Source organism: Archocentrus centrarchus, chromosome 7 (genome assembly GCF_007364275.1).
Source record: "Archocentrus centrarchus isolate MPI-CPG fArcCen1 chromosome 7, fArcCen1, whole genome shotgun sequence".
Classification (NCBI taxonomy): Eukaryota; Metazoa; Chordata; class Actinopteri; order Cichliformes; family Cichlidae; genus Archocentrus; species Archocentrus centrarchus.
Window position 1 is genome coordinate 31,664,677 of NC_044352.1, and position 16,435 is coordinate 31,681,111.

The 16,435-nt window shown below is 42.2% G+C and overlaps 1 protein-coding gene across 1 annotated transcript; it reads left to right on the forward strand.

Moving 5' to 3' along the window:
* The first annotated feature begins 600 nt into the window (after positions 1-600).
* Positions 601-14,732, forward strand: LOC115783714 (glutathione synthetase-like). Its single transcript, XM_030734664.1, has 13 exons — positions 601-871; positions 1,633-1,777; positions 8,486-8,631; positions 8,761-8,836; positions 8,925-9,064; positions 9,348-9,464; positions 9,603-9,683; positions 11,279-11,356; positions 12,144-12,210; positions 12,659-12,853; positions 13,456-13,537; positions 13,711-13,900; positions 13,980-14,732. The coding sequence occupies exons 2-13, from the start codon at positions 1,643-1,645 to the stop codon at positions 14,101-14,103; spliced, it is 1,431 nt and encodes a 476-aa protein (XP_030590524.1). The 5' UTR covers positions 601-871; positions 1,633-1,642; the 3' UTR covers positions 14,104-14,732.
* Positions 14,733-16,435: the final 1,703 nt, after the last annotated feature.

Sequence of the window (16,435 nt, forward strand, 5' to 3'; positions counted from 1 at the left end):
CTGAGACAGAGAAGGACATAAGATAAAGGTATCACCCAAAGGCCGTGAAGTCAGTCTGGCACTATCTGTCGCTCTCTGTCTAATGTATTTATTTAGTTGTCTATTTGCTTCAGCCGCTATTCAGTTATTTAGAGTCAATCACTATTGCTCATTTTAATTTAACTACTGATTAAACATTATTTGATTCCAGTATTTATCATTTAATCAACTACTATTTAGAACTTTAAGTCAACTGCTAACTATTCATTTAATTCAATTCAGATTAATTTAATAATCTGATTTATTCACCATTTATTTGATCGTTCAATTGATTCATGAATCAATTCTTGGATTTTTATCCTAAAGCATTTTACTTTTGTTTGTAAAGTAAAGCGTAAAAATAAGACCCAACACGAATACGATGCACATTTTATCTATAATTTCAGTTTGTTTTAGTCTTGTAAACACACAATACAGTTTCAGTTAGTTATCATTTTTTCCTTTTAATTATTGTTTTCATTTATTCCACTTAACAAAAATGTTTTTTTTTTTTTTTTTTTAAATGTCAGATTTCGTTATTTTTTCGTTATTATTCGTTATTACTATAATAACCCTGGTCTTAAACAGTACTTGTGGTTTCACTGACTGACACAGACTGCACTTTGTAAATATCACACATCTTCCTGTTTTCTTTTTTTTCCCGTTTTTTCTGTTTTGCCACATTTATCCTGTCATGATGTTGTCACGCCTTCAGGCTTGTTGGGTGTGACTTCACTCTGGTTGGTTAATGCCTAATCTCAGCTAGTCAGGCAGACAGTACCGTGATATCTTAGACTGCTTTGGTTCTCTCTGCGTGTCTGCATCAAGGCCCAGGATTTCATAGCTACACAGGGTAAGTATATATTTTGATACCATAAAATGTATGATGGATTGAGTCTTTTGCATGATCAAGGCTGCTTTTAGGCACCCCCTTTGGCTGGGTACTGTAGCTGTGCTTGTAGATGAGGCTGTTGCTCTTCAACTGTCCTGAGCATTAAAGCTGCAGCCACCATCCTCTATATTCTCTGGCTCTCTCACTCACATATCACAGAGGACCCCCATGTAGTGTGAGAGCACTAAAACAGTTCTTTATAGCAATTAACTCAAAGAAGCCCTACAAGTCAAGGATGTCTGTGCTGGTGGGGCAACACTCACCAAACGAGTGCAAATGTACTTGAGAGGATGTTGTTCACTTTTGTGAACGAGCATAAATACAATGTTGCACACCATTTTCAGGTTTGAATGAACCCCACATGCACTTGGACTCAGAGTTCCACACACACCCCACCTGTTTCCCAGTCCCTAATCAGCTTAGCGCATATACATACACCTCCCATTGTCCCTTTGTCAGGTTAGTCTCGTTTTTGTTGTTCTGCTGTTGTTCCTCTGGTAACAGCAAATAAGGAGAGGTACTGTCCTAGTTTAATTTAGACTGAACTAGGAGACAAGTTTCACTGTGTCGCTGTTCTGCAGTTTTACTTCTAAAACTTTATGGTGTGTTTGGTTTCCTTGGCCAAACGGTGGTGCACATTACACAGTTAGAAAAAGCAGATACATATACAGTGGAAATGCATCTTCATGATTTTACTTATTTTGGTGTATATTGTCCTTCAGGCCCATTGTGATGGCTACAGAAGTGTTTCTCCAGCAGCTGATCACAAATCCTGACAAACTCAACAGTTTCGTGGATGAAGCTAAAGACTGGGCTTTGCACCATGGGGTTATACAAAGGACATGTGAGACCCCCAATTCGTCAGAGGTAAGGGCAGCCACACAGATGGGTACCCACCAAAAAAATTCAAAGTCCTCTGCTTGTTGCTTTAATAATTAGAGCAGCGACTGTGAGCCAGGCCTTCTCGTCCAGCATCAGTGTCTGACTTCACAAATTTACTTCTCATAGACTGGTCAAAAATTCCCATTAACACTCCTAAACCTTGTGGAAAGCCTTCCCAGAAGAGTTGAAGCTGTTATAGTTACAAAGGGTGGACCAACATCATATTAAACCCTATGGATTAAGAATTGGATGTCAAGTTCATATGCGTGTGAAGGCAGTATAGTGTATCTGTTGACTAGACATTCATAGAAGCTGGTCCTCACTTCTCCATATTGAAATTAGCTGAATTTTCATTGACTTGGTTAATAAATTGAGCTCACCCTTTTTCAAAAATTTTTTGCAGGATTTGCTATGAATGTAAACACGAAGCTATGTGCTGAACGCGACTGCCTGAAGCCGGCAGCTTCATCACCTTTAGTGTAAAAAGAGTTGTTCAAACAAATTAACATTACATAAAAAACAGTAGTACACCAGGAATGTTGGCAAAGCCAGTGTCAATCACGAGAGAGGCGTATGATCTAGGTTTCAGTATTTATTAATACCATGCTGTTAAGAGACAATCCACAAAAGTCATGGGGGAGAACGCCTAGCATATCTGTTCCCCTAACACCTCGCGTTACTCTCGACCTCGCGAGACCGACTCATACGGCAACACCGTTAGTCAAAACAGTGCATTAACACAACTGTCTACATCCCCCTTTGTAGGCCTAACATGCAAAATGAACACAACTGACTGATAGTAGGTCATTTTAGAACTTCTTGTTAGAACTTGAATTGACAATCAAAACTGAACATATCAAAATAAAACAGAGGACAACTGAGTTAAGGTGGTGCATAAACGTTACAGTCTAGAGCGAAACAGCTACTCATTCTAACCAACAAAATATAACAGTTTACACCATGTGTACATTTAAGCCACTTATATAATGGTGCCTTAATTTGAGTTTTACTTTCAGTCCAGGTACTTTCTGTTTGGTTTGGAAACTCTGCCAAATCTGGTGACATATGTGGATGTGGAAGGCTGTGCCACGCTTTCTCTCCGACTCTCCTGCAGTACACTGTTGGGACTCTTTTCTGCAGTAGTTGGTATTTGACACTGTTCTGGGTATACATGTTCCGCGTCAGGGTTTGTTGTTTCAGGTTGGTGTTTATTTTGAGGTTGTTTCTGTTCGCTTATATGTGTGAGTGGCTCAGAGGGTCGAGGAGGTTGTGGTTCCATCACTGGCAGGAGGTGCTTTCTGTTACGTCGGTACTCTCTCCCTTCAGACTCAACTACATATGAGCGTGGTTCATTGCATCTTCGCCTCACGATGCCCATCCTGTCATATCCTTTTTCCGTTTGGAGTCTTACTACTTGATGTGGTAGCAGGGGAAGTAAGGGTTTGCTGGACTTGTCATAATAACGTTTCTGTGTCTCACGTTTCTTTGTGAGCTGGGCGTTGACATAAGCCGTTGATCTTGCTGCAGGTTTTAACAGATGTTTGCAGATGGGCAGGACCGTCCGGGTCCGCCTGGACAGCAGTCTTTGTGCGGGAGAGCCCAGGATCTTGTCCCGTGGTGTGTTACGCAGGCTTAGCAGGTTCAGGTAAAAGTCTGTCCCATCCCTTTTTGTCGTCTCCAGCAGCTTCTTTGCACTCCGTACGGCCCTTTCACTGAGGCCGTTGGACTGCGGGTAGTCGGGACTGCTCGTCACATGTGTGAAGTCCCAAGATTTGGTGAAGTCACGGAATGTCTGACTCGTGAACTGAGTGCCGTTGTCTGAATACAATTTCTGCGGTATGCCCTGAACAGAGAAATGTCGTTTTAGTTTGTTAATTACACTTAGGGAGGACATGTTGCTGAGCTGGTCAACTTCAAACCACCCTGAGTACGAATCCACGAGTACAAGGTAGTGGTGGTTCTCCCATTCGAATATATCTGTGGCAACGACAGACCAGGGCAGATCAGGGACTGCGTGTAGTTTTAGTGGTTCTCTTTGTTGGTGTGGTTTCAGGCTGTTGCAGGTACTGCATGCTTGTATAGCAGTCTCCACATCCTCATTTATTGAAGGCCAGAATGCGCATTCTCTTGCCCTCCTCTTTGTAGCTTCCACACCTGGGTGGCCCTTGTGTAGCGCCTTAATATACTCGGAATGCAAGGAAGTAGGGATGACAGCTCTGTGCCTTCGCATGATGATGTCATCCTCGACGGTGAGTTCATCGCGGAGATTGAAATATGGTTTGGCCTCTACGGGCACTCTCCCTGTGCACCTGGGCCATCCATTTCTGATAAACTGGGTGATTGTCTGGAGGACTGGGTCCGTGGCTGTGTGTTCACGCAGTTCAACAAGCCGCCGTGGGGATATCAGTTGGACTGACATCACCTCAAACTCGTGCTTTTCCTCATCTGAAGGACCCACATCACGTCTAGGTGCGCGTGAGAGGGTGTCAGCCAGGTAGAGGTGTTTCCCCTTTTTGTACATCAGGGTCAGGTTGAATTTCTGCAGCGTCAACATCATGCGCTGCAGACGTGCAGGGATTGCATTAAAGGGCTTACTGTGGATTGTGACCAAGGGTTGGTGGTCAGTTTCAATCACAACGGGTTTGCCATAGATGTAGTCATAGAATTTGTAACAAGCAAAGACCACTGCCAGTAGCTCTTTTTCAATTTGTGCGTACCTCCGTTCTGTCTCGGTCAGTGCGCGGGATGCATAAGCCACTGGCATGTCGTTCTGAAGGCAGGCAGCACCTAAACCATGTTGTGATGCGTCACAGGTGAGAGTCACAGGTTTTGTGACGTCGTAGTAACAGAGCACTGGCGGCCTTGTGACACACAACTTGAGTCCATCAAACGCATCCTGTTGGTGTTGCGTCCAGCTCCAAGCCACATCCTTGTGTAGCAGTTGCCGTAGTGGCTGCGTCAGCTCGCTCAGGTTCGGGATGAATTTACCCAGGTAAGTGACCATTCCCAGAAAGCGCTGCAAGGCTGATTTGTCCTCTGGAGGAGGCATTTTATTGATTGCTGCTATTTTTGTAGGATCAGCTTTGAGGCCTGCCTCAGTGAACACGTGTCCTACGTAGCTCACCTCCCTGAGCCCGAATTTGCATTTTTTTCTGTTGAGTCTGAGCTTTATTTTTCTGGCCCGGTCCAGAACCATTCTCAGATTTTTCTCATGCTCTTCTGCGTCTCTACCACCAATAATGATGTCGTCCACGATTATAGCGCAGGGGTATCCGGCGAATATTTGTTCCATGGCTCTTTGGAAAACCTCGGAGGCGGTATTGATGCCAAAGGGCATCCTGAGGAATTTGAACCTGCCGAAGGGGGTAGTGAATGTGGTGTGGAGAGATGAGGCACTGTCTAATTTAATCTGCCAGAATGAGCTTTTGGCATCAAGGACGGAGAAGACAGTGGCGCCTGACATTTGCGCTGCCACCTCCTCTACTGTACGCATTGGGTGATGGGGGCGCATTAGTGCTTTGTTTAAGTTTCGTGGGTCTATGCATAAACGAACCTCATCTGTGTCTTTCTTGTGTGTAGCAACCATATTAGAGACCCACTCAGTGGGCTCGTCCACTGGTTCGATTACTCCAAGGTCCTGCATTCTCTGGAGTTCCAGTTTCACCTTTTCCTGCATTGCCACAGGAATGCGGCGGGGGGGGTTGATGGCTGGCACCACGGTAGGATCTAACTTCATTACATAGGTTACAGGTAGATCACCAAGTTCATCTGTAAACAAGTCCGCATATTCCTTGAACATCCTCTGTGATATTGTTTGATCCTGAACAGTGTCTATGTGGTGCACATCTTTGCTAAAGGTGACCAGTTTCATCTTCAGGCTGTCTTGTAAGCCTAGTATAGGCTGTGCACTTTTGTGAATAACTTGGAATTTTAGCATGTGGTACTGGCCATTGAGCTCACATTGCAGAGTCACTGTGCCAATTGACTCGATCACAGTCCCACCAAAAGCAACAAGTTTTATCATTCTACTTGGTTTGCATATTTCTTCATGTTTTTTGATGGTTTTGTATGTATCGAGGGAGATCACGTTGCATTTGGCCCCAGTATCAACTTTTAATTCAAGGCTTTTGTCATTAATCATTACAGTGCAGTGTCCTTCCCCTTTGTAACAGTCCTCAGTGTGTATAGTGTCGATATTGTTGTCTCCCTGTATTGACAAGCCCTCAACCATAAAAGTGTCAGTGTCAGAATCTGCCTCTGTCAATAGCTGATTTACTTGTCTGCTAGACTTGCAAACTCTTGTAGATCTGCACAGCTTCTTGAAATGGTTGTAATTCCCACAGCCGTGACACTGCTGACCAAAGGCCGGGCATTGGTGGCGTTGGGCAGGGTGTGTGCCTCCGCAGTAGCTGCAGTTTGAGATCGGTGTACTTTCCGGTTTGGCTTTAAATTTCAACTGGCCTTTGGGTTTGTTACTGCGTTTTATCTGCATGGTATCCACACTGGCAGCTGTCGCATATTTAGGTGCAGAGAGGGTTTTTGTATGTTGGTCTGTGAGCTCACTTATTTGGCAGATACGGATAGCCTTTGCTAGCGTGAGGTCAGTTTCTTTGAGTAAGGAACGTCTGACACTGTCATTACATATTCCAACGACCAGTCTGTCTCTAACAAGTTCATCCTGTAATTGGCCGAAGTTGCACGTTTTGGCAAGGTTTTTCAGTGTGCTTACGTACGATTCAACTGTTTCTGCTGGTTTTTGGCATCGAGAATTGAAATTGTGTCTCTCCATTATCACGTTTGTTTCCGGGTTACATATTTCTCTAAATTTTCGTAGCAGGCAGACGGGATCCTCCCGGGACTCCGCCTGTGTGATGACGTTTTCGCCATCTGTGACCGCGGGTGCATATGTGAATGACTGTTCCCTTTCTATAGCCTCCGGTCCCGCCAGATTGAGGAGTATGTATGCTCTCGTCTTGGCAGGCTTATCACTGTGTGCAGCGGCGATAAATATTTCGTATTCACGTTCAAACTTACGCCAGTTTTCTGCTACATTTCCGTCAAAGACGAGGGGATCGGGACGTCTGAATCCATCCGCCATTCCGGCGATTTATTCACCTCCTTTCCTGGTGCCGAGTTGTCTGTGAAATTCCGTCCGGCTCAGTCACAGCGAGGGATATCCCACTTCTGACACCATGTCAATCACGAGAGAGGCGTATGATCTAGGTTTCAGTATTTATTAATACCATGCTGTTAAGAGACAATCCACAAAAGTCATGGGGGAGAACGCCTAGCATATCTGTTCCCCTAACACCTCGCGTTACTCTCGACCTCGCGAGACCGACTCATACGGCAACACCGTTAGTCAAAACAGTGCATTAACACAACTGTCTACAGCCAGTATGCCCAGCTGAACTGTCATTATCATGACAGAGAATCACCCACACAAACAATGGGAAGAGTTAGAAGCCACTTTCATTCCAAAGACTTGACTTTTGAGCTTTTGAGGCATAACCTAGCTTCTGCGATGTCAGGATTTAGTTCCATCCAGTATTGTGTTAATTTTTCACCAAGATTTTGCGGTGACTATGGCAAATTCTGACCACTGCGCAAAGCCTTCAACAAGAAAAAAAATCCATTGACGGAATAACCTGGTCATTCAGTATATTCGGGTAGTCAGCTGACCTCATTCTTTGAGCACATAATGTTGTTGAACCAAGACCTGACCAACTGCAGCGACCCCTGGATCATAGCACTGCCCTCACAGGCTTGTATAGTAGGCACTAGGCATGATGGGTGCATCACTTCACCTGCCTCTCTTCTTACCCTGATGGGCGCATCACTCTGGAACAGGGTAAATCTGGACTCATCAGACCACATGACCTTCTTCCATTGCTCCAGAGTCCAATCTTTATGCTCCCTAGCAAATTGAAGCCTTTTTTTTTTTTTTTTTTTTTTTTTTTTGGTTAGCCTCACTAATTAGTGGTTTTCTTAAGGCTACACAGCTGTTCAGTCCCAATCCCTTGAGTTCCCTTCGCATTGTGCGTGTGGAAATGCTCTTACTTTGACTGTTAAACACAGCCCTGAGTGCTACTGTTTTTTCTTCGATTTGATTTCACCAAACGTTTAAGTGATTACCGATCACGATCATTCAGGATTCAGGATGGGTCCCCACTATCCTTCCAGTTTTTATTAATGCGTTTGACAGTTCTTAACCCAATTTTAGTAGTTTCTGCAATCTCCTCAGATCTTTTCTCTGTTTGATACATGCCAATGATTTGACCCTTCTCAAACAGACTGACATCTTTTCCACGACCAAGCGATGTGTCTTTCGACATGGTGGTTTTAAGAAATGAGAAGCAACTCATTGCACCAGTTGGGGTTAAATAACTTTTTGCCAGCTGAAAGATAATTGCCCATGCAGTAATTATCCAATAGGAGGCTCGTACCTATTTGTTTAGTTAAATCCAGGTGGCGCCATTTTTTTTTTTTTTTTTTTTTTTTTTTGGCCAGGCAGTGTGTAGATCTATAAATTATGGCAGTAAGACCAAAAATATCAAGTTCAGGCTTTATGGTCAAGACAAACTTGGGATAGTGAACTCCTTGTTGCATTTCTTTTTTTTTTTTTTTTTAAAAAGCCTTTTGTCTATCTTGGTTGTCTAAAATCAGTGATTTGATACATTGTTGTGTTTTCAGGTCGTGACATACATTCCATTCACGCTCTTCCCAACTCCTGTGCCCGAAGCTGCCATTCTCCAGGCTATGGCGGTGCAAACTCACTTCAACACACTGGTGGACAAGATCAGCCAGGACTCCGGCTTTCTCGAAGAGGCTCTGGCAGGGTACAGAGAGGAATGTGTCTGATCATTCAGTTTCATCTGCATCATCAGAAAACTTGAATTCCAGTCTAAACTGTTTTAGTATTTGAGGTGCTGTTGATTTAAAACCATGCTTCATGTGTTGCATTGCAGTACTGTCCAAGCAGATGATTTCACAGCCAGGTTGTTTGGTATATATAGGCAGATAGAGCAGGAAGGTTTGAAACAGGTATAAAAATTAATTTTTAATTGACCTGGCTTTGCCCTTTTTATTTTTAGTGTACATACACTTATTCTGAACTTGTTCTTCTTTCCAGTCCATTACACTCAGTTTGAACCGGTCTGACTACATGCTGGATGAGGGTGGGAGAGGAACATATTTCTTGAAGCAAACAGAAATCAACACAATTGCTGTAGGTAGTTTTGGTACAACTGACAGCCTGCCTGCAGTGCACAGGTATCTGAAGACATGCTGTGTTTGACATTCAAATCTTACATTACAATGTACCAAAAAAAAAAAATTGAATCATCATTGAGTAATTTCCATTTTTTTATATATATATATATATATATATATATATATATATATATATATATATATATATATATATATATATATATATATATATATATATATATATATATATATATATATATATATATATATATTTTTTTTTTTTTTTTTTTTTTTTTTTTTTTTTTTTTTTTTTTTTTTTATTTATTTATTTATTTTTTGTCAGGCACATGCTGGAATCTGCTGGTTTGTGGGAGGAGACTGAACGCGTTAAGGATGCCAACAATACTCCTCGAATGAGTGCCGCCCTTGCCAAGGCCTGGGAGCTTTATGGTCAACAGAAGTAAGTATACTGGCAGTGGAGGTCAACACATTAGTGTGGGTAAGGGCAGCAACAAATTGCTGTATATAGAAGAGCTCCCAGAGACTTATTCCTGTGGATGACAAACAGGAAATCAGCTTGACTTTCTTTTTTGTGTAGGGCAGTGATTCTGTTTCTAGTGGAGGAGTTGCAGATAAGCCAGCTCACTCACCGTTGCATTGAGAGAGTGCTTTGGAAAAGGTAAGGATTATAAAAGTGTCTGACAGCATGTGGGCCCTGTTCACTGCAGGTCTCTTAAAAGACACAAGCAGATCCTGGTTATGCAAATCTTTTTTTTTTTTTTTTTTTTTTTTTTTGTTCAAAGTCACAAAAGAATTAAAGCAGCTCTTGTGGTCTTTGACTGTGCATAAAAGAGACTATGACAGGAAGTGGAATGACAAATCTGTAATGCCAAATATTTCACATCCTTGAATATATGAAGGTCCATTTGTCCAGTAATTATAGTACTGTGCATAAATCTTGAGCTGCCCCTAAATTATTTATATTGTCAGGGAAATAGGACATAGGTGTAGTGATTTATTGAAACGTGCGAGCATAAAGGTAAATATAGTATATGGCAAAAACAGTTTGTGCAATCCTAAAAAGGCTGAAAGTTAATGTTTGGTGTGACCATCTTTATTCTTCAACACAGCCTGAACTCTCTGAGGCAGCTTTCTTGGAATAGGAACAGTTCTCCAGGGTTCTTGAAGGACATTCAGAGCTCTTCTTTAGATGTTGGCTGCTTTTCGTTCCCACACTGCTTCAATAGTGTTGAAATTTAAAATTTGGATTCATCACTCCATAAGACCTGTTGCCTCTGATTTTCAGCCCAGCTCTTCTGTCATTTAACATACCGCAGCCTTTCCTTCCTGCTTCCTTTTCTTAAGAATGGCTTCTTGACAGCCAGCCTTCCACTGACACCATTTCTGATGCACCTTTGGTCAACAGTAGGTGGATCAACTGAGGCCCGAATGCAGCTCTCGGCTCCTGTCAGGTCTGTGCTTGATTTTCTTAAGACACTTCTTCTCCTTTTTTTTTTTGTTCATCTGCTGTAGATGTTGTCCTCAACATGTTTTCAGCTAATAGCTCTTTGTTTATTCCGTGTAAACACAACACTAGTTCATCCCTTGAATGATTTACAGGTTAGCGTTTGGCTGCTTAACATTCTTCTCCTCCTTTTTTCATCTTCTCCTCCAAATGAGTGAAAAAGCAGCCAATGTCCAAAGGAAAAATTTTAACCAACCTTCAGAAAGCCTGGAGAACTATTGCTCAAGACCACTTTAAAAAAAAAAAATGCCTGGCTCATTGGAGGCAGAATATAAAGAAATGAGGGGTGGCTTGTGACATTTGTGCAGTATTGTAAATTTTGTCTGAGGGTAAATGTGAGGCTCCATGTGGATCACTCTAGTTTGCATGGACACCATAGTAAGTGAAATAATACCAAACACTATAAGGGCACCAACTCCCCATGCCTCCTCCAAATAGATCCATGCAGACAAGGAAAAAACCCCAAAAAGAACTGCTCGCTCATAGTGTGTCACAGCCGATTACACCAAATACTTGCTGCCTCTAGTATAAAAGAAATTACTCATTGTTCATACCGTTTGCAGCTGTCCATGTCCACAAGTGAGTATAAATTCAGGCTGGAGTTGTGATATAATGCAAACCAAACATGCTACATGAAAGCAGGAAAATCAAGTCGGGAACGGTAAAAGTACGGAAAATGGGGCCCCAAGAGTTTCACCACTCATGAGCAGACATTTTGTAATATGAAGAAAACTTTCTCACTTTTACAGGAAAATTCCTGCTATCCGGAGAAAATTCGAGGAAGTGTCGAGACAGGCATCTCTAGACAGCGACAAAAGATTGTTTGTGTGAGTACGTGCATTTATTTTTAATAGCTCTAAAATGGGTTCAAAGGACCATATTCAGAAATAATTTAGTTTCTTTTAAAAATTTACACTCAAGACGTTTCAACACTGTTTTTTTTTTTTTTTTCCCATTTTTTTTCTCAATACAGAAATGTAGCAAATGATTGGAGATATCACGTTAGGAAGCTTTACTGACATGTTTGACTGTTTAGTGAGAACATTAAGCCAGGTTAACTGTTGAGCCCCATTTCCAGTCTTTATGCTAACATAAGGTACAGAATCTGGTCTGAACATTAAAACCACCTTACCAGAAATATGCAGGACAACAAGATAGAAAATGAGAAGCTATCCCCTGCAGGGTGGTGCAGTTTATGGATGATGATGATGATGGATGGGAGGAAGGATGGGATGGTGGTAACGGGCATTTTCTAATGTTGTCAGAATTTTTCGTTGTTTAAATTAGGTTAAGATCTAGTGCCTATGAAGCCCATAACATATAATCCACATAATTTACATACTCCTCATTGGTGGGCCTCTGTGACCTCTGGATGGAAACACTAGATTTCTATCTTGGAAGAGATCCTCCTATCACACTCCTGTCAGGATAGAAAGGTTTCATCACAGCTAAAGGTGATCACTCAGAACAACTCTGTAGTTCTTTGAGTTGACCCATCTCTCCGAGGGGACGAGGAGACCCAAATCAGTTCACCAAACAACAAAAAAAAATATTTAAGTATTTATAAACCTGTTTTCTGGCAGGATTAAACTGTTTCTAACATCCACTCTGCAGAGATGGGCTGGAGGTAGCTGTGGTGTACTACCGCTATGGCTACATGCCAGACAACTACACTGAAGAGGTGAGATAGATATGAATATTTGCATTACTTTAACTCAGCTTTACAGTTTGTTTCACAGACATGGAGGCACAGAGTTTCCAGATGTCAGATTCTTCAGCAATACAAAAAAAAAAAGGAAGGTCTCAGCAACAAGCTCACAAACATGTACATCAGTCTACTTCTTTTCAACTGGATTTAGTTCCATGACTTAAATGCTGTTAAATCAAAGTACAGCTTTTCCCTTATTTTACTGGCTGCAGGGGATGCTGTCTGTCACTTCCATACTTTAAGATGTACAGGCAGATCCCCTAAACATACACCAGCTTGCACACACCAAATCCTTTGTCTGTGTAGCAAATGGACAAAAACAAATTGCATCACACTGAATCCTGTTTACAGTGCTGGACTGTTTGCAAGAGATGCTTCTATTGTTACGTTATGTTTAACCCAGAACTCATGTATGGTGCAGAGTTGGGATACTCGTCTTCTGATGGAGCGCTCCCTGGCTGTGAAATGTCCAGATATTGGCACCCACCTGGCTGGAACCAAGAAGGTCCAGCAGGCACTCAGCCAACCTGGAGTCCTGGAGAGGTTCTTCCCCAACCAGCCTCAAGTAGTGGAGCAGATCAGAGGTACATTCACTGGCCTCTACACTCTGGACATGGTGAGAAAATTGCATGTACTATACAGATCTTTCACCGAGCTGTTGTGCAGATTTGTGCATGTCTTTCAGCATGTTGCTGAAATCACTTTGCAAAGTGGAGAATCTGTGAAGGACCCTCACGCCCTATGTTTGTCCAACAAAGGTTGTGTGGAAAAAAAAAAATAAATTTAAAGTATTAAGTATACTGTTTTGCAGCCTTGTGAATTGACAAAATGGCAATGTTTGAGGCCTGAGAAAGGAAGCAAACACCGAACTGCCAAAAACTGAAGTTCCTCAAATGGCCACAGGAGGACGGCTTAAAAATGATTCAGTCCTCTCGGACTTCTGATTGATAATATAATGACAGATATAATATTGTTGCCATATATTACAGCTCGAATTCAGTTTCTGCTTTGCAGTTTGGGTAGTATTTATTCTTGCAAGACTGACCATCAAAAATGTCTTCCATCTTTTCACATTTTTCAATTTTATTTTCATGCTGTAAGAAACATGGCTGCGGCTCCAGTCTCTGGTTGCACAGACCCATGCTCTTGCTCAGTTTTGTGGATGGGAATATCTGTGTAGATGCAGAGAATGAAAGTTTTCACTCCTTGTGGCTGCAGGGTCCAGAAGGGGATCAAACTGTGGCCATGGCATTGGCCAATCCAGATAAGTTTGTTCTAAAGCCTCAGAGGGAAGGAGGAGGTAAGACATCATCAGTGATGTGTCATTCTGATGATTTGGGATATCAAATTGCCAATATTCTGGTCATGTTCCTCCTTGTGTTACTGATTATCAGATCACCTTTATAAGCCACTGAATTTATAGTTATCATGCTTTACCAAAAGGCTTGTGTGTCTCTCTTTGTGCAACATTAGGGAACAATTATTTTGGAGAGGACATAGTTCGAGTGCTAACAGAGCTTAAAAATGACAAAATGAGAGCAGCTTATATCCTGATGGACAGGATCCAACCCAGAACACAACAAAACATCCTGCTGAGGAGAGGACTGCCACTCTCACTCAACACTGTCTCTTATGAAATAGGAGTTTTGGGAGCCTATGTGAGGTACAGTATCCAAAGAAGCACTGCACAGCGTGCATGGGCTACAAATGTAAATAATAAGACAGTTTGTGTTTTCATTCAGGCACGATGGAGAAATTGTTCTCAATGAAGCTGTTGGTCCTATTTTGAGGACAAAGCACGTCGAACAAAATGATGGTGGGGTATCTAATGGAGTGAGTGTGTGTGACACTCCACTCCTGATCTGAACAATCAGATGAAAGTAAGAGGGCAGGAGAGGTGCTGAGGTAGCACCGTGGGAGGTCCTCCCAGCAGCCTGACCCTATATAAATTCACATGAATCATTTTGCTCTGGGCCAGTTATCTACTACTGTGAATCCTGCTGATTCAATCCTAACCTTTAAGTTAGACATCAATAAAGCTGTCCAGTCCTCCTCCTTCCAAATAACCCCAATGAACAAAATTTAACCAACCCTGTCAAAATCTGACTTTTGCTTTTACTTTTTCTAGGCTCGATTCCTGCAGTTATGAACAAAGTCACACACTTACCTCGGGAGGACTCAGAATGCAGCAGCTTGTCTTACTGCTTTTAGCATCACTTCACCTCATCAGCTTTTTTTTTTTTTTTTTTTTAATACATTTCTTATTGCTGCACGGTCTTTTACGTCATTGAGTGAGAAGATTAAATAATGGCAAAAAATGTATTCCATTGTCTAAATCACATTGTTTACATCATGAAGAAAGCCAGTGTAATCTGTTTTGTGGGAACAATTTCAGTTTTCTCTCCTTTTTAACCCTTAGATGCATAAGTGGGGTCAAATGACCCCGGGGGTGGTTGTTCTTCAAAATCTCTGAAATTAAAAGTTTTTAAACTTCAGTATAGAAATTGCAGTTTTTGTGTCACTACCCCAGTTTTTCAAAATGCTCGGGGTCATTTTTGACCCCGCTTTGGGAACCTTTGATTCTTACCAACTGTGACTGTCAGGATATATTTTCTGTACCACTTACACATTTGATGCCTGCAGTTTCACCACCAGGAGGTCAGTTTGACACAGCAGCATACAAGTATTATCTTCATTTATCAACTCCATGACTTTGACACAACCCAATGTACAAGGCTACAATGTCAGTTGGACGTTTTGAAGATGTTCACCGTTTGCTGTGCTTTGATGACAAGAGGACCAGAGCCTCCCGACTGGAAACAGACCACATGACAGCCTTTCTGCTACATATGGGACCTGTTCCTGGTCAACTGCAGGCAGAAATTCATCCCCAGTGATTGTATCACAGTGGACGAACAACTTGTACCATTTTGAGGGAGGACCAAGTTTTTGCAGTATATGCCAAGCACGGCATAAAGATATTCTGGGTTTGTGATGCATGCAAACCTTATGCAATTGATGGAATTGTGTACACAGGGAGACAACCAGGGGAAGAAGTCCAGAAGAATCTTGGGGAAAACGCTGTCTGTCAGTTGTGCAGCGGAATCAGACACACAGGTCACAACATCACCACAGACAACTTCTTCACCAGTGTGTCTCTTGCAGAGCATCTGCTGGAGAAGGGTCTGACTATTGTGGGAACGTTGCAACAGAACAAGCCAGACGTCCCTCCAGTGATGAAGGCTTCCAAGTCGAGGGAGGTCCACAGCACTGAATTTGGGTTCAGTGGCAGCATGACCATGATCAGCTATGTCAGAAAAAAAGGGAAAGGCTGTTCTGCTTCTCAGCACAATGCACCACAGCAAGATGGTGGATGAAAACAGCCAAAAGAAAAAAACAGAAGTAATCCTCTTCTATCAGACCGAAGGGGGTGTAGATACCGTTGACAGATGGTTGGCAACTACACCTGCAAGCTCCAGACACAGAGGTGGCCCATGGTGCACCTGTACAACAAAATTGATATAGCCGCTCTAAACGCCTACTCATTTTTCAGGGCTCAGCACCCTGAATTTTCCACAGGTATCACCAACACATGGCGACATTCCCTTCACAGAGCTCTCAAAGGAGCTGTGACTCCTCACATGGAAGGTCAACTGGAAGGTACCTCGAACCTACCAACCTACATCACTGAAGCAATGGGAAGGTGTGGAGTGACAAAAGCTGCAAACCAGCAACAGGAGAGAGGCATGCCGGATGTGCCCAAGAAACAAAGATTGCAAAGCCACCAATTGGTGTTGGAAATGCATTGACCCACTGTGCAATGGTCACAGCCAAAAGCAAATAGTTTGTGACAACTGCACACAGTGAATAGAGAAAAGATGTTTGTGTGGGCACATGTGGGTGGACAGTGTTATGTATGTATGTTATGTGGTCTTATGTATGTTCATTCTCTTTTTTTGTCCTCCAGACAGATAATTTTTGAAGATTTTGTGAAAAAATGTTATAAAAAGTTAAAAATAAGCATGTTAAATGTAAAACCAGTCTTTTGTTGACCCAGATATGATTAATATAATCACCTTTAACCAAAAATAGACATTTTTTTAAATTCATTGCAAAAACACATTGATTCTAATAGGGGTCATTTTTGACCCCACTCATGGAAGAGTGAAGGTATTGGTCGTCCATGCATCCAAGGGTT

Coding starts and splice junctions, on each gene's coding strand:
- LOC115783714 (XM_030734664.1), top strand. CDS start 1,643: ATGGCTACAGAAGTGTTTCTCCAGCAGCTGATCACAAATCCTGACAAA. Junction 8,837..8,924: donor AGCAGGAAGGTTTGAAACAG/GTATAAAAATTA, acceptor TCTTCTTTCCAG/TCCATTACACTCAGTTTGAA. Junction 12,211..12,658: donor CAGACAACTACACTGAAGAG/GTGAGATAGATA, acceptor TGTATGGTGCAG/AGTTGGGATACTCGTCTTCT.